Raw genomic sequence first — 24,185 nt, 5'->3', positions numbered from 1 at the left:
GAGGAAACAATGGAAACAATATGAAGTCACATCAGAAATCTTTGAAAACATACAAATCCAAGCTATCTCCTTACCAGAATACCTGTGCACACCTTGAGAGAACACTACTGAGACAATGTTCTATTCTTTTCTTCCCCGATTATCAAGAAGTTTCCGCTGTTAATGAGACATTATTCAAAGCAAAATCTATGTTAATCAGCTAGATATAAACACCTAGCAATGAAAAATGGAAACCACCATTTTCAAAGGGAGGTTTATTATTACCAGCGTCTAAAATTAAAATCTGTTGCACTTTCAATACATACAGAGATGATTATTAGCTGTTTTTTGACAGTTTCCTAAAAACATAAAGAATGTTTTCAGTAGCATATGAAATAGCAGAGTAACTACAGAGCAGAGTGTTTGTTGCTTTCTTTTCTTTTTTTAAATAACTTGAAATAGACAGCTTAATAGAGTTTACCTGGACATAATTTAATGGTTTGTATTTAGAACAATTAGTAAAGAAGAAAGATGGTTCACCTTTTATAACATGTCACAGTCAACATGTTTTGTAAACTTCTCTTATGATTTGTTATTCCAGTCCCATACTCTTCTCATACAGATGAAACATCTCATTTTTCAATTAACACTGAGGAATAATTGATGAATAAACTAGCTAGGATAATATGCAACAAAAGCCTCGTAATAAGAAAAAAATAAACATAGTAAGATGCAAATTACATACAAAAACAGCAAAACAGCAAAATATGCAACTTTAGCTAGCACCAACAGCTAGCAGGAGTCAACTGCATTAAACAGGCTCAGTCTGATCAAGAGAACACTTCAGAAATGAGCTAGCTCCAGTTAGAGATGTGGGTGAAATAGCATTTCAAACAAAATAATGCATGAAGTAACATGAAAACGAAAAGAGGGAAGCTCTGTGATCATTTAGCCCCAACTCTTATAAAATAAAGGCCATAGGATTACTCTTTTGTACTTAAACAGCACCATGAGTTTATCAAACAATCAATAAAACCCTGCAGACTCGATAAATTGTTTCAGTCATTGACAACTGTAAACATAAGAAAGTGTTTTCTAACTGGAATTTGTTTTGGCTACTGGAACTTCTTACACCTTAATTTCCTAGACAAGAGAATTTCACTTTCAATACACAGTGCAGTTGCCCTGAATACCAGTAGATTTGCCTCATAGAAAATATCCCTTCCTTTCTTTAAAATAATTCCTATTAAGAGTTCCATCTTACACTCCAAATTCCACATCAGCCTTAAGATCAGTGGCTTTCAGAATGTCAAAATAATTACCTGAATTGTACTTGCACGTCAAGTTGTTTTTCAAGGTTTCTGGAGGCACCAGACAATGTACAGAGCTAACCTGACACAGGATAATTTGTCAGTGGAGACTTTTCTTAGCCTCACACTTATTGGTTTGTAAGCTTAAAATAGTGAAAGTAAAGACAAAAAAAGGCAAGGAATGGAAATAACTCCTCACCTGAATGCAAGGATTTAGCCAAAAGGGTACACACATATTCAATGTTTTTAAAAGAAAAAGTGAATCATAGAAGTTAAAAGGTATTTTCATTAAATAACACTTAAAATTCTCTATGAAAAGGAAAAAGTGCCCTGATGCTATGGCCAACAAGCTTTTAGGGATTACTCAGTAAGCTCTGTCCAGAGCAGTCTTTAAGCATCCATAAGCTTAACATGGTTCTGAACTGTGATTTGCAATTGCGTTAAGAAGTCTTCTAATGAACTAGGGCAAAGAAAGCTCAGCACTGCTTCAGTGAAGTAGAATATGATTCTGAAGTGCAGAAGAAAACTGGAACGGGTTTTACAGAAACTGAGGGATGTATCTGTTTCATTTAGAGGAATTGCTGGAAAGACTGAGATTTACTACGATTAACAACATATTAATTAAAAAAGTTTCAAAGGAAGTACAACGCAAAATCAGAGCTTGTTAAAAAAAAATACACAGTAGTTGAAGGCCGTACTATTCTCAATTTTTCTCACCATCCTTTTAGGCAGCAATTTTAAATCACACTGCAGGAGAAAAAAGGAGATAAGCAAGCCTTAGAGAAGAGTTGCTTGAAGGATTACTTCCCAAAATTCAAAACGCTGGAAGAAAAAAATGCAAATCTGACCTTTTTTGATACAACATACCAAATCACATTGTGAAGTCATCTGACAGTATCGCTCTTTCATTATAGCTTCAAAGAGGACTTCATCTTGGGAAAACCAGTCACCAGACACCCCAAATTCATTTCTTAGCTCGTTATCTCCTACAGTAATCAAATTCAAGATTAATTGCTCTAAGAAGCATAGAAGCCTACCACAAATATAGTCCTGCCCACTGATACAGAGAACATTCATGTATCAGAGCATCCCTTGTTTCTCCTTCTCAGTATTTTATGCTAAAAACCATAACATGGTCTCCTCTCATTACTGGGGTCCTTTCAAAACACTGCCACCAAGTTTCTTTGTTGTGCCTTTTTTTTTTGTTGTGCCTTTTTTTTTGTTGTGCCTTTTTTTTTGTTGTGCCATTCTTTGTACAATTTTCAAACTGACTTCTGCAATATTTTTGTGCTGTCATAAAGCTAATATTCTCAAAAATTACATGCAGACTCAAGTTCCAAAGAGACATTCAGGATGTTATATTAAAGCTTCAGGTCACACAGATCTTTAGGGCAGAAGCTCCTATAAACACTTTAAATGCCCAAAAACCAAACACATTATCAGCTCTTTACTAACATAATAAGAAATTCCCTTGAAAGTTTATATTCAAACTCAGACAAATCATATCCAAATTGAATTGGCAAAGGAATTGGAAGGGCATGAGACGAGGAAAAAGTGAAAGCATCATTTCCTTTTCCAGCTATTTATTTTTCCTTCCTGTATTTAGGTAAAATTTAGGAGTTTTGGAGTTTCTGAAATCCTTGTTGAAATTTAAAGACAAAATTTATGAATTACAAAAAAGTAGTTTTCCTAACACTGAATAAGGTAGAGGTACTACCTTGGTGATAAGCACAAATCTGCTGGCAAGCTGTGTTTCATTGATAACATATGGGATACTGCAACATATGAATGGATTGCAGCATGAAAGCAATCCCACTGGGAAAGTAGCCTGGACAAGAAGTACACATCAAAGTAAGTTTCATAAAAAAACTCTCTTGAAAGACAGAAGATCAAGTGCTTAGCACTTTGCTGATCACAGTCACCTAATCTAAGTCCCCCAGACGGAATACAAAGTTACCTGGTGAAACCAGGAGCGACAAGAGCTGTACCAAGAAGCAATCATGAGCTTTCAACAAAAGTGCAAATGCTGCCACATCAGTGCCTCAAAGGTTTATTTTAAAGCTTAGTCAATCTAAAAAGAAAAGACAAATATCTGTAGATTCCTACTGTCTCTGAAGTGATCTGGGTTTGCTGATGCACATATTGTATTCTTAGATGCAATTTCTTAAGACTATGTCTGGAATAGCACAGATCTCCCCTGCAAACTACACATTACGACAATTTCACAGTGTTTGTAAAGCTGTTGAATACATGTAAAAGCTTGGCTTCTTTAGAAGTTAAGTGGGACTAAAAGAATTTTGAAAAAATATTGAGTACAATAGATACATAGCAGGTGTTTTACACTGTATGCCCTACAGTTCTAAACTGCCAGTCAAATGCTTACTGCCAACAATGCACTAATTATAAGCGAAATACAATTGGACATAACTACTTTCAATAGCAAATACTCACTGTCAAACCCTCCCCAAAAGTCCTGGGAAGCATGAAAGAGCGCAACTGGTCTAAGAAAAAAAAAAAAAAAAATCCCTATTCCTGATTGTTTGATTTGTAACAAATCATAACAAAGAACTTATTTTCCTTTGTTATACTCAGGTTGGAGCGAAATGAGAAGATTTTGTTCTGTCCTGGCAAGCAGGACTGCTATTCATCACCATTCAAGTGGACAAAAAAGGACTGAGAGCAAATCACAGTAGGTTCATGTGATCTCCAAAGGTATCTGAGAAATATTTATTTTATTCCTAACTTCAGTCATCCTTTCAAAAACACTTTCCCACCAAGCAAAGAACATAATCAGGTTCTTTTAATTTAACTCCTCCTGTCATTGATGCCTGCTGCAGATGGATGGATGACCAGTGATTTTCTTACCAATAAGAAATCTAAGTATTTAAAAAAAGAGCGCAATCCTGTATAACAAAATTTATCTGAGATATGTTGATGTACGTAACCCACTCTGAAAGTAATTCTATAGAAACTACAGCAGAGAAAACAGTAGCACTATTTGATTGAGCAAATTCTCAGCTACAAAACACTAATTTTCAACACAGACACCACCATTAGCTATATATTTTCACCAGCAATGAGCAAAAGACTACATGCTGTACTCATAACAATCTGCACCAGTGGAGGTGACCCACTGCCACCGTTGTCAATGCTGAAACACACCACACTTTGCCTAACTATATCCACTGTCTGGTCTCCATAAATATTCAGCAAGCATCAGTGAATGTCAATGGGTGTAATGCCTATGAGTTGTGCCAGGATAGGTTAAAGATGGATATTAGGAAAAATTTCTTCTCAGAAAGAATGGTGAGGTATTGGAACAGGCTGCTCAGGAAGGCTGTGTAGTCATCATCCCTGGAGGTTTTCAAGAAAAGCGTAGATAGTGCATTAAGTGACACTGCCTGGAGCAGTCACAGGCGTGGGTTGATGGCTGGATTAGATGATCTTCGTAATCTTTCCAATCTTAATAATTCTATGATTTTTTCCCCATACGGAGGAATTCAATTCCACTCCCTTTGCTTCATATATCCTTCTGTCAGATGCCATTTTGACAGACTACCCTCTTGCTGACATCTGTCACACAGCAACAGAATTGGAATATTTGTGGGAAGGTTCAACTTTTAACTGCCATACCACCACCATCCACCTCTCATGTCATGGGTCAACATAAAACACATAGAACAAGAGGCATTACTTTTGGAGCAGCCCTCATACATAAGGAGGGAATCAGAATTCATTATATTCTTTCTATAGACAAAATATCAGAGAATATAAATTCAGAAAGCTGAGTGATATGACAATCACCTTTATTTGGAGCACAATTTTTTGCCACAAACTGAAATCAAAAGACACCAGATAGCTTATGAGTAAAATTCACTGAGCTCAACCAAATTGGTTGAAACAGTACAAGGTATTTTTCAGGAAGCATTTTCTTGAAGACGAATATGAAAAGTCCTTCGGAAGATGGATAGTACTGGAAACCTTAAGTATTCCTTGACTTCCCCCCCACCTCCCCAAAAAAAAATCTTCAACTCAGCAGAGAAGTCAAAGTTGCTCTAGTATAAGAGCTGATGGTCATTACATCTGCTGTTTTTCAGGGTGGCCCTTCCAGTTGGACTCCTCTCACCACATGCATCACTACTGCTGGACAACTACCTTACTTCTGACTTGGGATAAGACTTCATCACCTTAAACTAGATAATCATTGAAGGATTCTTCAAAATGAACTATTCTAAGATTTCTACACAAGCTATTTTCTGAGAGAGGCATTGGGAAGGTGTGAAGAGTATAAGGTGCAGAAGAAAGAGGTATTAGTTTTATTTTTAATATAACAAATATAGCCAATGAGGATTCTTAGTTCCAGTTGTTCTATTGCTACACATAGTTCTGCACCATTTCTTCCCACCTTTCTACTTCTCAGACAGAACCGGAGGTTTTTAAAAGACCACTATTTAAAAAGTGACTGTTATACAACATTGTCTTGAGGTTAATTAAAATATACTAACAATAAATTCAACTTTTCAGTACAATTTATATTGCTTTGAGATACATGACTATGCTTCTTAATTCAATTCTGTCCCTCAGTAAATGGCAAATTAAATTTGCTACAAGAAATCAAGAAAGATCAAATGAACTGTAAAGAAGGTTGCTGTTGTTAATCAGGAAAAGAGGCAAAGCAAAAGAGAAAAGAAAGATGAGAACAAAAATGTCCCATAAAGAAGAAAAGGGTTGAATGGGATCAGACGTAAAAGAAGGAAAAGATAAAGAAAGAGGTGCAGCAACAAATTTGGGTGTAAAAGATAGGAGAAACAAGTATAAGGAGGTGTAATATCTGGACTTGTTTAATATGTTACTCTCAAACCAAACAAAAATTGCCAGAAGATGATGGTGAAAAAGTTAAAAAAGAAAGTGAAAAATAAAACACATTTGTTTGATCTTTATTGATACCAGCCTTATGATGTAATCTCAACAGAAAGAAACTAAGCTCAGGATGGGGACCATGCTTATTTAGATGATCTCCAACTAAAACAAAGGTGTTTCTGGAAATAGCTCTGATTACTTTCTCTGAGTGAATGTCTGCCTTGGTTCCAAAGTATGCTTTGGAGGATGGTAAGCAGATGTAGGAGCTCTTACTTTGCATAAGTCAAAGCTCCAAAACCTCAGAAGCTGAAACTGTGGTCATACACAGAATTCTGACACTTTCTCAGAATCTGTGCTTTTAATTATCATATCACATTCAGTATGATATGCATCTTTATTCATGAGAAAAAAAGTACAACAGTAAAAAAAAAAACAAAAAAACAAGGAATGTTCTCCTGTGCTTCTATAATACTTCAAAGTGGGATCAAAGCAGTTACATCTGCTGCGCCATATTTAATTTTGCTATAATTCTTCACTCAGATTTTCACATTACAAACTAAGAAGGTGCTTTCACTGTATACTGTTCAATGGCACAGTAATAGAACATCCTCCTTTCTTTATTCCTCTCTAATTTCCCTCCAAATACAAATCAAAACTAATGTTTGATTAAATGTTCACCTTAAACTTCTTTCACTTGCAGTGGTTTCCTATGAACCTACGTTTTCCTAATTTTTTCTGCCTAATTTTATCTGTTTTTTTATGCTACCATGCATTTGCATTGCTGGTAAACTACAGCATGCTTTTGTTTTTGTTTTTTTTTGTGTGTGTGTGTGGTTTTCTTTTGCTTTTTTTGTTTTTTTGTTTGTTTTTGCACAATAGAAATAAAATTTTTACTGAAAGGAATCACCCACCTTTACAGACGTAACAGTATAACCTAAATAATTCACAGTCAAAGCACCGCTCTAATTGTAGATTGCTACCTTCCAGTGAAAATGTGTTTTCTGTCCTCCATTAGAGAGCCAGAGAACATTCTAGTTCACATTGCTTGCAACCTTATTTCCTTTACTTGACAGTCCTTAAAAATGGCTTATCACATTATGGCAACATTTGCTGAAAATTCCTCTCAGAATAGGAACACTTCTAATAGCTAATAGACACTTCTAATAGCTCAGAAAAAAACTCCTGGGAACAGAAGACACTGTTATAAATACCTGTGTTATTTAACTGCTTGATTTTCTTCATCATTAACTAATTACACATACCTTACAGTTGATTTTATTCTATAAGTATGAAGTAGACTAGACATGCAGAAACAAATTCCTTATTGCAAGGGACGCAATAACCACTTCATAGTCTGCAATTCAACTGTTTAACAATTCTCCTAAAAATAGCCTACTACAAAGAGTATCATCTTGAACATGTACACAGCTAAAAAGCTAGGATTTGCTTCTTTAATCTCTAGGTTTAAAAACAATCACTAATCACACACAGCTTTTAAAAAAGCCTGCTGTAATACAATACATCATCTGAGGGTTCAGACCAACAACAAATACTGCAATATGTAATACTCTGGTATCTCATTATGGAGACAAGAGCACCACTTTCCTTGCCATCTTAGTTCGTCAGAAACAGACAAAAAAAACTAAGAAAGAAAAAAAAAAAACATTCCCACAACAAGGTCACATAATATTGGAAATCATTTTCAATGTCAATTAACTAGAGCTCATTACACGAAAGTAATTCTACAGTACTCTTCTTTAGTTTCTTTAGTTCTGTACTTTCTGCTTTTTTTTTTTTTTTTTTTTTTAATTTTTCTCCCCCTTTCACATTCTGTAGTAATCCAGTCCATTCAAAATCATCTTTGCTGACAGTTGGGTTTGTTCAGGTTTTTGGGCCTGTTTAGCTTGGAGAAGAGAAGGCTCCAGGGAGTCTTCACTGGAGCCTTCAAGAACTTGAAGGGAGCTTACAACCAGGAGGGGGACCGACTTTTTACATGGTCTGATAGTGATAGGACAAGGGGGAATGGCTTTCAACTGAGAGCACGGTGATTCAGATCAAATGTCAGGAAGAGTTTTTACTCAGAGGGTGGTGAGGTGCTGGAACGGGTTGTCCAGAAAAATAGTAGATGCCCCATCTCTGGAGGTGTTTAAGGGCGGGTTGACGAGGCCCTGGGCAGTGTAATCTGTTGAGTAGTAATCCTGGCCACTGGGAGAAGGAGGGAGTTGGAACTAGATATCTTTAAGTTCCCCTCCAAACTAAGACATTCTCTGACTGTATGATATTTCTTCCATCAACAAGGTCAAAACCCCAATCAGTCATTACTTCCTAAACTGCAAAATTTCTCTATGATAATAAAGAAGATTATTACAAGATGTTCAAACTTCTTTTAATGCTATGTAAGAATCAAAGTATTTTTTATTAAACGTAGTGCTTTAATGATGAAAAAAAATCTGTTCTTATGCAAACAACTTTATAATGTCCCTTGTGACCTCAGTTTTCTTATGTACGTTTGTGGTTTTTTTCCCCAGGGGAAAAGAAATTTGCTTTTGTTTTTCAGAAAAGCAGCGCTCATTATAGCGCAAGTCAGGTCAACCTCTTTTTAAAAGGTGGGCACCAAAAAATACTACTCCACCATTCTCCTTCATTCAGTAGCAGTCACTCATGGCTTCCTAGCTGACCCTAAATTTGGCACCAGCTTCTTTGGTCTTCCTTCAAAAAAAGAATCCTTCCTCCTGTTAACTCTGAAACTTTGGCACACATTTGCTCTGTGCTCATCTCAGAAATTTTCCAGTTCCTATTATGCAGGAGATTCACAAACCATTACGCTGTTGTCATTCTTCTTCTAACAAGCTGTGTTGCAGGATCTTCCTCAGCGTGTTAAATTGCTCTTATAAAAGAAACTACTTCACACTCCTTGTAGGGAGAGTTATTCACCTGACGTACACAGCAGCTAGAGCAAGGCAAAAAAGCAGCCTTACTTCCCTGCTGTCCAAACACACCTTTCTTAATAAAACATGAAATAACAAAGTTAACAGCTGAGCAAACAAAACAGGTGCTCTCCATTACAGCTTCAATTACTATTTGTGCAAATAAACTACAGACTCTAGTGGAAGGGCACTATTTATAGCTCTAGACTTAGGTGTCTTGTTTTTGGTAGCCCACCAACACACCAAGCAAGAATTTGCTGTTAATTCCAAAAAAACACAATGCTCTACTGCAATTCAGAAACATAATTCAACTTAGAAAGTTTATATATGTTTACATGCATATAGATATCATGCATGTATTCCTTTCACAACTTACTGATTTTTTTTTTCCTCGACTGTGCTATTGACATTCTGCATATGTTCACTTTAACCGTAACAGACATTTTAAAAGTCTCAAGTAATTTTTATTGTTAGATTCTTTAGCACGGCATTACAGATAAAAGTTAGGCACGAATGCCTTGAGTATTCATATCAATATGCAATACCAAATCAGAACACTGTGAATTTTTATCTTCATAGCAAAGAAGCCCACACAAATTATATAAGAAAAACACAAGAAGTAATTATAATTATACATTTTTGTGCTTGCTTCATATGTTAGTTCTCAGGCCACACAGAATTCTTATTTCAAGCAGATTTTTAATAATAAGAATAAGAAGAATCAAATTAAGAATTAAGAAGAATTAAGAATTCTTATTAGGAAGATACTAATGCTAAAGACCACTGATTACAAACTGAAGTGATGCCATGTCCCAGCTACCCCATTTTCAGGTTAAGTCAGTTCAAGACTTAAGAATATTACTGAAAATGTCTACTGTAAGAGGAAAGGAGAGGTTGTGTACATTTGTACCACTGCTCTATGTGTTAAAATAAAGAATTGTGCTTGGTTTGGTTATCGACACTGTATATATATCTGACATCAGTGCTAATCTCCAGACTTTCATAGCAATGTAAAATGTATAAAAATATATATTTTATACACTTACACAACTTATATACATATACAATTACATAACTATTAACATACTGCAGGCATAAAACTACATGAAGGATAAGGACAGGCAAATACAATCACCCATGCAAGACAGCAAACAGTTTATACTGTGCAACTTTCATACACTTGTGTCCTGTTGCATTCAAGCTATTACTTAAGAGAAGGCACTCTTTCATTTTAAACAGAAAGTTGAAGACATGCAGTTCACAAAATGAGTCCCCAAATGTGGAACAAACAAAGATTAAATGCCATTACAAGGAAGCAATTAGAGCTTAACAGCCTACATTAGGTTTTTATTCTAGGCTGTTGGGTTTTGGGGTTTGGTGGTGAGGGAGGGGGGTAAGAGGAAAAATGCAGTTTTAAAATCAAGGGGTATTAGAAAAGCAAGTCACTTATTTGAGTCTTTTTCCTAAGTGGTTAAAAGAACTATGCAGCAGCTCCACAACCCCTTTTTATATGTACACCTGGGAAGAATACTGAATCCTGTTACTTTCCGCAGTGTTACCCTGATGTGGTTTAGACCAGATGTTTAAATGTTACAGTATGTACATTTTCTTCTCTTCTTCCAAGGCAAAAGCAAAATAAGAGGAATATTTGACTTCACTCCACAAGAGACCTATTTAATAGTTTGGCGGTTATGTAAGTAAAGGTAGCTTGGCTAAGTCAATGTTGACGACATACAGAACGACATGATCCTAATGAGTTGGAAAATATTGGCTCTCATGAGATTCAACCAGATGCTACTGCGCTGAGAAAGCTACTGTATTATTGAATTTCATTTTTATGAGGTAAAATTTATTATTCAACCATTAAGGTATCCCACATGAAATCTTGCATAAAATAGTTTTACAGTTACTTTCTGGAAAGTAGATTTTATTTTAACTTTAAGACATCATTTACATGAGGGATTCAAATGCCTATTTGATCACCTTCAATAGAGAAATGTAAGGTCTGCAAGCAATTTTCCCAAAAATACCAGATTAATAGAACCGAACTGTCAACAAAATAATGAACTACCTGAACAGGACAAGGAAAAAGTGGTAGCAAGTTCCAGTTTTCCAGAGTAAACTAAAGCCATGTGTGACTGTGTGTATGTTTTTTTGGCAGGCTGAAATGGTTAGAAAACTGAGTGCTTCGGGTACACCAACTAACAAATGAGAAAATGCATGATGAAATTACTCCAAAGGATTAATTATGCTCAACTTCTAAAAGAGTGTGATAATATTTACCAAAGTTGTAGTATTTTGCATAATCATTCTTGAAAAATATAAAATAGTAAAAAAAAACTTATTAGCATCATTAATAAATCCACTTGTAGAAAACACAGAAAGCACAGCGTATTTTGTATTTGTGTTTCTTTTTACATGCAGAGTGGACAAAATGGAAAATAGGGATGTTTCTCAAGCATGAGCAAGTATGATAAGTAACATACTATTTAACTACCACATCAACATTCTATTGTGCTTATATAGGGAAAGAATTATAAAAATAGCTTGGGTAAACAAAATAAACTAATCCTCAATGAGTTATGTCCAAATTGAAGACAAAATTCATTGCTTTCAAAATTCCACTAAATAGCTAGTGATATCCATACATTCCAAGTCAGTTGTAATGATAAATCTGCCTAATGCAGAATTACATTGTTTCAAGGTAGGTATGGCACAACACTTATGCACAACACTTATGCACAGGGCAGCATTACAATAATTACTAACAAAAAACACACACCTTTCTTTAAGTACTCGCATTAATTTATGCTCCACACATTCTGACAGTCTACAGCCTGCGTCATTTTAGTGGTAGCTTTAAGAGAACAAGCCTTATTAATGTAAGAAACCAAAATACACACATTTGCTTTTAAGACTTCAAAACTCATTTTTTCAGCCTCCTTTCTTTTTTTGACAAGTTAATCAAAAGAAACTGATGAACTCTAAATTCAAAAGTCTACCTGATGAAGGCATAATATCTAACAACCAACAACTCCAAAATACTTGAGGAAAGTGATTTTCTCCTGACTGATGAAGGTTTCTGGAAAACAGAGCAAACAATTTTATCTTATTATATTCCTTGAATCTACTTGCATGAAGAACTGCATACTGAAGTGTTTGAGAGTTTTTTCTGAATCACATGACCTTCATCCTAAGCTAGTTTGGAGGAAGTTGTGGAGCCAAAAAATATTACTGAAGTAACCACAGCACCAAACATCACATACCAGCTTTAACTTCTATCTTCTATGCTTCTGGGATACACAGTGCAGACGTACCTTTTGAAGTTGCATCGAGAGTATCTTTCAGCAGTTATCCCAGCAGACAGATTCCCAGAGCATGCCTCCAAAGCATGCCTGAGACTCTCAGGAGCATGTCAAAAGGCCAACAGACACATGCTCTTCTTTGATATATTCGCCTCCTCCTGCAATTCATGCATCTGTACTTGTCTACTAATTTTTGAACTCTTTGACTTTTACTGGTTTTCTACTTTAACTGTTCATTCAACACAAGTAGTAAACACAGATATAGGCAGTTGCAAAAAAGAAAGTAAAAAAATGGCAAGCATCTGAGACTAGCTATGTGACAGAAACAAAGAAAATATAAAAGAAAAAAAGATTAAGTCTCATATCTTCAAAACCGGTAGATCAGATTGGAAGGATAAAACACACCTTGTCTTGGAAGGCACAGTCTGCTCATAAGGATAAAAAAGCAAGGTGGTGTACTGCAAATCAAAGAGCAAAATCTGGTTGCCCAAATGATAAGGCAGGCTTGCTGGCAGTCTCCTGATCATTCAAAATAAGATGACAAACTAAATATGTCCCTTCTTTTTCAGAGTAAAGTCATGTCTGGTTGCTTTTTATTCATTTTTAACAGGGCAATAAGAACCTCAAGATAGACAAAGCTGTTTGCCCTACTACTTATGACTGAAACTAATGGATGGCTTTTTGAAGTTGGAAAATGTAAAAGGTAGAATATAATTTGGGCAACACTAATCATGAAACACAGATTGATTCCCAAATAATCCACTGCCCAGCTACTTCTAGACCCACTACAGGAGCCATCAGCCCATTAAATGCCTATCTGCACAAGCGTAGAAGAGCCCATTGGTGCTGTCTACGAGTGTTCCAAGTGCCCATGATCTGTACAGGTAGCCATACACACATGGAAGTGTACTCTATCACCTGGCATTATCAATAATAATTTGTATACATCATCTTTGAAACTGTCCATCAAACATTTGCAGGCAGCTGTGAAATTCTGCCTTAGCCTCCTCTCCAGTGCGCTATCCAAACTTTGCTCCTTCAACCACTTTCAATGGAAACACGTGTAAAGACCCAGTAGGTCTCAATAGCCCTCCAAACCTCTCCATTTTCTTTATAGCCTCTCTAAAACAGGGAACCACCAAACCAGTTGCTCACTGCAGGTTCAGCCTCACCACAAAAGGAAGTATCAGTAATCCTTGAGATGGATTTCTGATCACCAAAAAATGAGGCAAAGCCTAAATCTTGCCTCTGAAAGGAAGACATAGAGAAATAAAAATCAGTCAGATATTTAACATCAATTTAAGACTACAATGCTGAGAAAAATAATAAATCACTATAAGGTTACAGATGTTAGGTATATAAAGATGAGGAGTAACTGTGATGAGTAACTGGATACTACAGAAAGACTGAGTACCTAGTCAAAGGCTTTAACTACAGTACAAATAGGAAATAAGTTCAAAATTCACTCAGCTGCAGTTTTGTGTTGGGGAAGCTAAGATGAATGTTAGTGTATCAGTATCAGTGATTAATAGCTGTGCCTTTTTTAATATTTTTTAAAAATCCCAATAATATGTTCTTTCTTGCTGTGCTACTTTCATAGCTATTAAAAAACTCAGCCAAAAAAAATTCAAGTTCCCCACATAATTATAGACATCCACACATATATAGATGCTACCATTAAAGTATATGCAATCCACCTCTAAGTATAAGCACTATTTACAAAGCATGATCTTAATTTTTTTCCAAATGTATTCCAACATAATGTTGTAGACTCACAGAATGAAACAAGCTGGAGGTTACAGCAAATTGGTAGACAGAAATCATTTCACTGCTTTGAGTTCAAAACTCTTGTCATCTATTTAATGTGAATTACAACTACAGGAACATATAATCTATTAGGACAAGCACTAAGCCACAATAAGAGAAGATCAAAACAAGTATGACAACAAGCATGCTGTTCATTCACTTTAAGTACTTAAAATTTGTGCTCCAGATTTCTAATAAATGAATTTGCAGAAAAGGGTAGTTGTATTACAGTTCTCCAGACTGGAGGACAGAAACCATACTAAATGATAGAACAAGTTACTTCAAAACTGCAAACCCTAAGGCCACCTAATTGATCATATGATGCATTTTCACATCCGTCTGGAGAGTAGATTTTAAACCTACTACCTTCAGAAGTAATGGTACTTGAAAGTAAAACCCCACAATCTCATCCTTTTGTGACTACACGTAAACAAGGAATGAAAAGAATCAATGAGACTTTTCAGAAAGTAGAAAAAACTAAACATTTCTTAATAAAAGTCCTTATTCACAATTATTCCAAGAATTGTACAAAAATTTGGGCAATGTCATATCAGTAATGACATCTAAATACAAGAGCCTTTTCCAGTTTTCAAAGATGAAACTTAATCTCTTTATTAGCACCCTCCTGGCTCCGTTTTTAAATCCTTTACTTCTAGTACCAGCAGATAATCTTGGATAAAGCCTTAAAAAATAGTATTTAAATTAATACACCAACATTAATGAAATAGTTTTGCACACAGGACAAGAGAAAGAAGGACAGGAAAAGTAAATCTTTTGTTTTCCTAACTTTAGCCATAATGAATAAATTCATTCAGGGAAACAAGCGAGAAGTATATGCCAATATTTAACACACTGAGAAAATACCAATACTACAGTGACCACAATTAGCAAAATACCAAATGCAGTCAATCTGAAGAAGCCCCAATTTATTTACGAGCTAGATAACGCAGACCTATATTCATTAAACTGTTACACACAGACAATGAATCCAGGTGATAGTCTCGGCATTTTATCAGTAAGGACAATTTCTTCCTGAAATCCCTGGATATTTTCCAAAGGAATGATAGGTAGCAAATTTCATTATTTACATCATCACCTCTGAGACTCATATGTCTTTAGCTGTTTCACAACAGAAACATTTATTTGTGGAACTAGATGAAAAACATACGCAGATCTTTAAAAAAAAAATCAACTTCTATTCACCATTGATTAATTAAAGCCTTTAATAATCCAGTATTTTTTATTTTATCCAACAGCTTCACCTCAAAATGATCTTCAGTTACAACATTATACCATATAAGGTAGAAAGGGTGGATGTTTTAGATGAGGGAATTATGGAAAAATTATCGTATATGGGAAAATTAAATGTATCCAGAATTTGGTGCCAAGGAGTGAAGCTCAGAGGCTTAGCTTACATCCTGGATTCCAAGCATTAGCTATAAATACTCACATACACACAAAAAACATTCTGTATGTTAACTACTTTATGTAAAAACCTGGATTTAAAGGATATAGTTGCATACACATTTGCTAACAGTTCTCCATACCATAATCAAGATATTAATCTGACATACTTGACCAAAAGCATCACATATTTACCTGAAGACTGGAAAACTTCATTCAGTAAAGCTTCATTGATGGCCACAGAACTGACATTTCCAACAGGATGACACCAGCTCTGATAAATAGTTTGGAGGAGAAGGGTTTGAGCTCTAGTTGCTTGAATTGTCAAATTTGGAAGTTCAAATATGCATTCTGTTAGTGGGACATGAGCTCTCTTGGTCCTGTTTAAAATATTGAGAGAAAAAAAATCCTTAGTTTGATGCAGAAGAACAACAGTTCAAAAGCTGAATTACAGAATAGCAGACTATGAGCAATTAAATCTATAGTGACAATAATGTGACTATTAAAATTCCATCTCGAAAGAGCTTATTCTACTTACACTGAAATTCACTCAAGATAGGAGTTCTGTTAAATACTTTAACTTTACATCATCCTATAAAACGTGAGATAAAATAACTATTTTTATTTAATTAACTCCTTGTTTTAAAATACTGAAATAAAAGCACATCAGCAAAATAAAAGGTACTCAAAATCATGCAAATTACTAAAAATATCTGTTCAAAGCTTTATAGGAAATAAGTTTATTTCAAAGCTTACTGTGAATCAGTAAACAAAATATTTCTAGTGATACAAAAACCTATATAGACAATAATCAAGACATACAGACAAAACTATATAGACAAAAATTATACAATTAAGTACAAAACCAAAATCCATGTTTACCTCCATATTCCATAGTTAGCTGACATACTAGATTCACTAGAAGTTTCCATATAGGTTCTAATATTTTTCAATTCTTCTAAATTTATAACCTAGTAGGAAGCTTCAGGGCACTAGGAGAGCAGGTCAAGCTAAAGGACGTTCATTCTGGAAATAAATTCTTCTGTGACATCATAGCCCAGTACCAACAGGAGGGCTCTTAATAACTACATAGAAGTAACTTACCTTTTCTTCCTCATACTTATATTATTACCCTTATTATTTATGCAATTATCCTACATTCGAAAACTACAAGGGTTCATAGAATCACAGAACAGCCAGGGTTGGAAGAGATCTCAAGATCATGCATTTCCAACCCCCATCACATGCAGGGCCGCCAACTTCCACGTTTAATACTGAACCAGGCTGCCCAGGGCCCCATCCAATCTGGCCTTGAATACCTCCAGGGATGGGGCATCCACAACCTCCTTGGGCAACCTGTTCCAGCACCTCACCACTCATAGTAAAGAACTTCCCCCTGACATCCGACCTAAATCCTCTCTCCTTCAACTTAAAACCATTTCCCCTTGTCCTGCTGTTATCTACCCTTTCAAATAATTGATTCCTCTCCTGTTTACAGGCTCCCTTCAGGTACTGAAAGGTTGCAATGAGGTCACCCTGCAGCTTGCTTTCTTCCAGGCTGAACAAACGCAGCTCCCTCAGTCTGTCTTCAAGGGGAGACGCTCTAGTCCCCTGATCATCTTTGGACCCTCTCCAACATCTCCCAGTCTTTCTCATACTGGAGGCTCCAGACCTGGACACAGTACTCCAGATGAGGCCTCACAAGAGCAGAGTAGAAGGGGACAATCACTTCCCTGTCCCTGCTGGTCACCCCTCTTTTGATGGAGCCCAGGATACCGTTGGCCTTCTGAGCTGCAAGGGCACGCTGCTGGCTCATGTTAAGTTTTTCATCTATCCAAACCCCCAGGTTCTTCTCCACAGGGTTGCTCTCAAGGACTGCTCCTTCCAGTCTGTATGGATGCCTGGGATTCCTCTGGCCCAAGTGCAAAACCTTGCACTTTGCTGTGTTGAACCTCATTAGGTTCACATACATGGTTCTTCACTTCCACTCTGGGATCCTTTCCTGAAGCACATTTACAACCCTATTGTCTTTGTTCTAATAACCTCCTGCTCTAACACTGAGATCTACTCTTTCAATTTGAGCATTATTTTCTCTAGTGTCCCCAAAATATAATATACAACATACAGATGAGCTTATCTGTATTATAGGAGTCTCCTTTTAAATATTCTGGGTGTACTTTTTAGAGTTCTTCAAAGTATATTAGATATAACTTAAGGTACTGGAACATCTCATAAGAGAAAAGGCCAAGAGAGCTGGGCTAACTCAGCATTGGAGAAGAGGGAGTTCAGGGAGACCTCAGTGACCATAAACACCTGAAGGGAAATTCCAAGAGCGCATGTGAGGGCTCCTTCCAGTGGTGCCTAGTGCCAGGAAAAGGGGCAGTGGGTACCAACTGTAGCACAGGGGCTCCCTCTGAGCACCAGGCAGCACTGCTGTGCTGGCACAGGCTGCCCAGAGGCTGTGGGGTCTCTTCCTTGGAGATGTTCAGAAGCCACCTGGCCGTGGGCCTGGGCCCCCTGCTCTGGGTGTCCCTGCTGGAGCAGGAGTGGGCCTGATGGCACAAAGAGCTCTGCCAGCCTCAGCCATCCTGGGGTTCTGTGTTTATCTCCACCATCAAGTAATTTAGACACTAAACATTGAAAGCAGGAAAAACATGCCAGGAGAGCAGTGATGACGCGATTGTGATCTGTTTGGTTTTGGTGTTTTTGTTCACATTAGTCTTAATATTCCTTATGAATTCACATTTGCCATCTACTCTTTCAGCCCTTCAAAAGAAGTTCTCAATGCATCAAATGCATAATTACACATTTTAAGCCCATGCTAATCAGACAGACGATGCAACCCACAGACATCAATGTAAAACACTGTAAGAAACGGGAAATGTGTAAAATTGGGGTGTTTGGTTTTTTTGTTTTGTTTTGGTTTGGTTTTTTTTGGCAGATAAGACCTGCTTATAAGCAGATCAACCATAATACCCAGAATTTGTCCAGGTCTCATACCTAACAAGATGGTTATTAATATCAGAATATATGGCTTTTTTTTGGCCTTTTTTTTTTTTTTCCTTCAATGGCAAAGTTTGTTAAAACTGTTTGAAATGAACTATCAGTCTTTGAAATTCAGAACTCCCATATTTTGTATCTGCCTTTTAATTTGACAGCCATAAGGATTCTCCTAGAGAACCCAAGCAGATGACACACTGTCTGTGATTACTGCTCACAGTACATCAAAGGAGTACACAATATCCACAGCGCACTAGTTAGAAAACAAGAACTACTCAACAAGACTTAATAGGAGACGAAAGCTGAAAAGTCAAGTCAAGTAAGTATGTAAAGATGCTGCCCAGTTTAAAAAATAATTTTAAAAAACCTAAAAAGAATCACTTTGATCCAGACAACTGAAGGAAACTTACAACATAATGTACTCTGAAACACTGAGACTGCCCTCCATGGAACACAACTGGCCAGAAAAAAATAAAAAAACACAAACAAAAAACAACCACCACTCACTTCAGCTGCTCAGATAAATGCATAACCCCCAATATAGATGCACTACAGCTTTTTAGTCGCTGAAAGAAAAACTCTGGGCACCATGAAGAACACAGACAAGTATTACTAAACTCACGGGCTTCAGAGAGCTATGACAATAGCAGCATACAATGCAACAGCAGAACAGATTTCACTTTAAAAGTCTGACTATTAATTTCATAGCTACTGTACTGAGCTATATGAAATACAGAAGTTTCACATAAACTATTCCCTAAGGATAACTACAGTGTAGGAAATTTCTTTTAAACAATATGCAAAATTCTAAGCTTTTTGTACTTTAACAATCCCAGAGGAATGAAGTGCACTGTTCCTTTTCAGATAACTTGGGAGAAATAGGAAGCTGAAGAAAATAAATCCTTTTTTATAGAAAAAAATAAAGGCCTTAAAGGTGTGGGGAGGGGAAATGTATTGTACCATGTGTGCAGCAAATGTTACTTAAAGGAAATTTTAACTAGACCTGGCTAGTGATGAAAGTACATGTATAATTCAGGATTTATTATGATAGTTTTGAAACACAAATAATGCATTTAAAAGAACTTAACATACAAGTCCGCTACCAGACTGCACCTGTTAATACAGAAAATCCATCATTAATAAGGTACTGAACTAAATTTAACCATAGTTTATGACTCAAGAGATATATTCAAGCAATGAGTGAAAATACAACTATATTTTTTTTTCTTCAGTAAACTAAACCAGCATTTCAATACTCTATCATTAAATTTGTATTAAGCAACTGAGCACAACTTCTTATCAAAACTTGCTGCCATATTAAAACAGTTATGACACATAGTTGGGTTCTAAAGCCACTACTTAAAGTGCAGCGTAAAATTGTAACAATAGAAATAACTATTTCTCAAATCTTTACACTCAAGAGTTAAGATGCAGTTCTGAACTTATGTTCATTTAACTGAACAGGTTAAAAAACTAGCAATTCTAACACCCTTCTCCAGGGGAAAATAAATCCTGATGTAACTAGCAGGATAGACTACTCATTAAAGCTAAACTTGGACAAATTCCAGAATAAATTTAAGGAAATATGAACAAGCAAGTCTTGCTATGTAGTGGCATGGAGTGAAAATGAATCTGTCCTAATTAAATGATTTTTAAATACACTTTGGTTGTACTCAGTTTGCTGACAAACTGTAATAAAGACTTGCTGAAATATCTGGATGAATCTGGAATACCATTAAAGAAAATAGTTTTCTTCACTGTTTTTGAACGAAACCATGAATTGGTCCTTATCTGCCATGCAGAGACACCAATGTTACCAACACATGTTAAGTTCACAGGTCTGCTATGAAATATTTTCAGTTTGTAGACTTCAGGAACAGCAACTCATTCCTTTAAAATCAACACCTCCAAATGACTGAAAGAATACAGCAGTGAACAGCTGGCTCCAAAGGTTTATATAGAGTCCCCAATTGCAGAGCTGGAACCTGCAAAATGTTTCCAAAAATTTAATTTTTCTTATTACTCATATCCTGTACGGTAAAAAACTATTAGTTCATTTTTTCCAAAATAACAAAGCCAGTAACCTGCTACTAGAACCCAGCAACTGGGCCTCAAAAGAGCTTGAATGTAATTTAAGCACCTTAAGAATTTCAGTCAGCATTTGTGCACCTTTTCTCCTAGGCAAACAGAAAATGATGTTAGCTTTATATTAAACAGAAACAAAGCTTCACCTACAGACATGTATCAAGTCCATGTTTCTACCTATTCTGATCCTTCATATCAAGAAAATGACAATTTTGATCCTTTTACTTAACATCACTGAAGCAATTCCTACTGAAGAAAGCAAACACCACCAAAACTTTGAAGACAGCACTCAGGTAGAAGAAAGGGAAAGGAATTTAACCACTACTGTTTTGAACTATTTATTTTTTAAATGCAAAACTACTATCACTGTTACAAAAAAAAAAAAAGCACAAAAAACAGCAATATGATAAAACCACATACACTACCAATACTTTTAATCTTATATCAACCATATATAGTTAATTGTACAAGAGAACCACATCTTATCACCAAATAATTAAACCTACTTTTAAAGACAATTTCAAAAACATCTCCAGAATTCATTCCTTCTAAACTTCTCAGGCTCTACAGGCATCACTAAGGAAGTCAGACCTCTTAGGTCACCTCGTAAGCACGTGAGACAGCTGCTGTTGCCTTCTTTGTATCTTGCCTTCTTTTTGTATCTTATTTGTAGAAAGTACAGCCAGTAGTACAATTCATTACAAGGAAGAAAACAACTACATTGGAAATTTAACTTTTTTAAATGAATAAGCATATTTCTGCAAACTTCAAATACAGCAGTGGAAGGGAACAAAACACTTCCAAGTTGACTGTTGTCTATATTTTTTTTTTTTTTGGGGGGGGAGGGGGGGAGGAGGGCACTTAGCATCACTTTTGGAATTGAAATTGACAGTGATAAAAAAAACTTTGCCAGTGTTAATTCATATATGAACTTCAGAAAGACAGAGATTTCCTTGAAACAATTATGAAAAAAAAAGCAGGCCAAGTGCAAACTTTTTATCTTAGAAAGTGATTAGAGAATTTGCATTCTCAGTTCTCATTACAGCAAGAATATGAACAGAACAATAAAATTCAGCCCTGTACAGCAAAGCAAAAACAAATGCATTATTACAAGAACAATAACAAAAAAATGATTACTGATATCAAATAAATATATAAGAAGTAAGAAATCTTGCAAAAAAAAATCATTTTGAAGCAAAGAAGCAAGAATCTGGACATGCATATTAGGAACTGGAAACTTTTGTTATTTTTACTCCATTTTTACGTTTTTCTGTTACAGGTGGACATTAAAAGTGATAAAAATAATATTACTTGCTTGTGAAGCAATAAGGAATTGAGTAGCAGTGACCTCAGTGGGATGGTTATTTTGTGATCTGTGAGACACCAGGAGAAAACACTGAAGGCTGCAAGAAAGAACAAAGACCCCTAAAAAAGCTAGGACAGGGTACTTTTAATTTAGGTAGGCTCAAATACAACCACATTAAGCATCAGATGAATACTCAAACCTACTGGATTAAACGTTTAAGAGAGAAGGCAAGAAAGCAGTTTACCTCCACTGCAAGTTCAGTCATTGGCTAACTACAGGCCTCACAATGCACAAGATTTTATCTAACTTCATTGACACCACCAAGAAGGGGCTGGGTGTTCAGTCTTATCTATGGACTAAACATAAAGCTTCAACTTTGACAAAGAGCATTTTTTGAATTCCCTAGGATGTCTGAAGGAAAAACAGAAAACAAGGGATAAGAAACTCTCCTCACAGAATGCGATCAATGACTACTATGAATTTATTTATTTATTATTATTATATATTTTTTTTTTTTTAACATTTTATGTATCTATTTTTCCTTTACTTCTCCAAGAAGTCTGCCACTTTTCACTTTAATCAAGGAATTTTGTAGTCATTTATGGAAATCAAAGGGATTTTAAAAAGAAGGAGAGGGGATGGAATGAATACGGCATGGTTTAGCTACATTATGTCTAAAGAGATCCAAATATGAAAAATTTGTACTCTGAAAAACCCACATGGAAAAAAAAAAGTAGAAAGAAGACCACTTCCCATATGGAACAAGTGGCTTTATGAAGGTGGTACAGAGCAGATTGTACTAGAAGCAGGGCACTTTCACATCAACTACTTGAGCTACACCTGGCCTCTTCTCAGGAAAACTACTTGCCAGTAAAATATTGAAAATAGGGATATGGAAATCTGCTAGAACTTAGAGATGCTTTAGCTGGAGATGCAAATAATCAAGACCACCAGATCCACCAAACGAAATCACATAAAATTTAAAACTATTATCAATAAACCTCTGAGCAGCGAAGTTACCTAACTGCTAAGAGAAAAAACAAAGTGTTACTTTTTTTGCAGCTTCTTTAAAGCAAGCATCATTGCTTTAGATACTACAATGTAACCAAATCTCAGAACCCGCAGGGGTGGAACAGAGTCTTGGAAACTGCTTTCCCATAAAGTGGTGCACTGTCCAGACACGCCACCTCTCCCCCTTCCTCTCCCCTCTTCCTCCTATTTCCCCCTCCACACGCTCCCAGAAACAGCAGCAACAGCCATTAAATCAATCCTCTAAATCTGCCACATAGAACCATTTGGTTGTCATTAGCAGGTAAAACAGGGAGCCAGGAGGGCTCAGAAACACGTTGGGTGCTCAGTGAGGAAAGCTGCCACAACAGTCGCTTGCAGGACACGATGGCATAAACCAAGAGCTGGACATGAAAACTGCTGCCATATGACAAGGAGACATGCCTAAACTGCTGTTATCAGGAAAGCAAGAACCACAATGGGCAGCCCTGAGAACAGCAAAGACTTCCATCTTCCTTTCATGCTGCCAGAAGTAAAAGCAGTTACTCTCAAAGAAACCAACTGCTCCAATCCGAGGGAAATTCACTCAACCACTCACCTAATAGCATAGGCACTTACAGGTATTTTTGTAGTACTGAATTACCAGGAGCACAAATAAGAATATATATATATATTTTTTAATAGAGATTTCTATTCAATATGATCATTTATGATCATTTAAAACTGCATTCTTTTTTTTTTTCCTCAAGTTACTGTCATGTTATCCTCCCTGTTTGCAGGGAAGCTGCAAGAGGAGGGAGCTCAAATACAAATCAGTTATCCCTAATAAATTAATTTCATAATGTACAGGTATTTCATCTTAGTCCATTCCAGCCAGGTAACAATTTTCAAATTTCAACTCAAATCAGCATACAACTGTTGTCTTACTCTTGAGAAATTACAGTACATTTGAATATTACAGATATGTTATTTAATAGAAACAGTTCCAAATACTCCCCAGTTCATGGGCCCTATGTATGGTGAGGACCACCCTATTTGCCAGAGCACAGCTATTCAGAGATGACCCTACCCCGCAGAATGAAAGCATCCAAAAAAAAATTTGAGTCCAAAGCTCTATTTTATGAGGAAGAAGAGTTGCTGCCCCATAAATTTGACTCCTCTCCAAAGCATGCAGATGTGAAGATGTCACAAAAAT

At 36.2% G+C, this 24,185-nt stretch overlaps 1 protein-coding gene across 5 annotated transcripts in view; it reads right to left on the bottom strand.

The window, feature by feature from the left end:
- VPS13B (vacuolar protein sorting 13 homolog B) overlaps positions 1–24,185 on the bottom strand; it is a 415,034-nt gene that overhangs the window by 311,181 nt on the left and 79,668 nt on the right. For all 5 annotated transcript variants that reach the window (XM_052704440.1, XM_052704437.1, XM_052704439.1 and 2 more), the window contains exon 17: positions 15,787–15,971. In XM_052704440.1, the coding sequence (XP_052560400.1) occupies positions 15,787–15,971 (185 nt within the window). The remainder of the gene's footprint in view (positions 1–15,786; positions 15,972–24,185) is intronic.

This window comes from Tympanuchus pallidicinctus, unplaced genomic scaffold (assembly GCF_026119805.1).
Source record: "Tympanuchus pallidicinctus isolate F22 unplaced genomic scaffold, pur_lepc_1.0 scaffold5, whole genome shotgun sequence".
NCBI lineage: Eukaryota > Metazoa > Chordata > Aves > Galliformes > Phasianidae > Tympanuchus > Tympanuchus pallidicinctus.
This window is presented reverse-complemented; position numbering and strand designations above follow the sequence as displayed.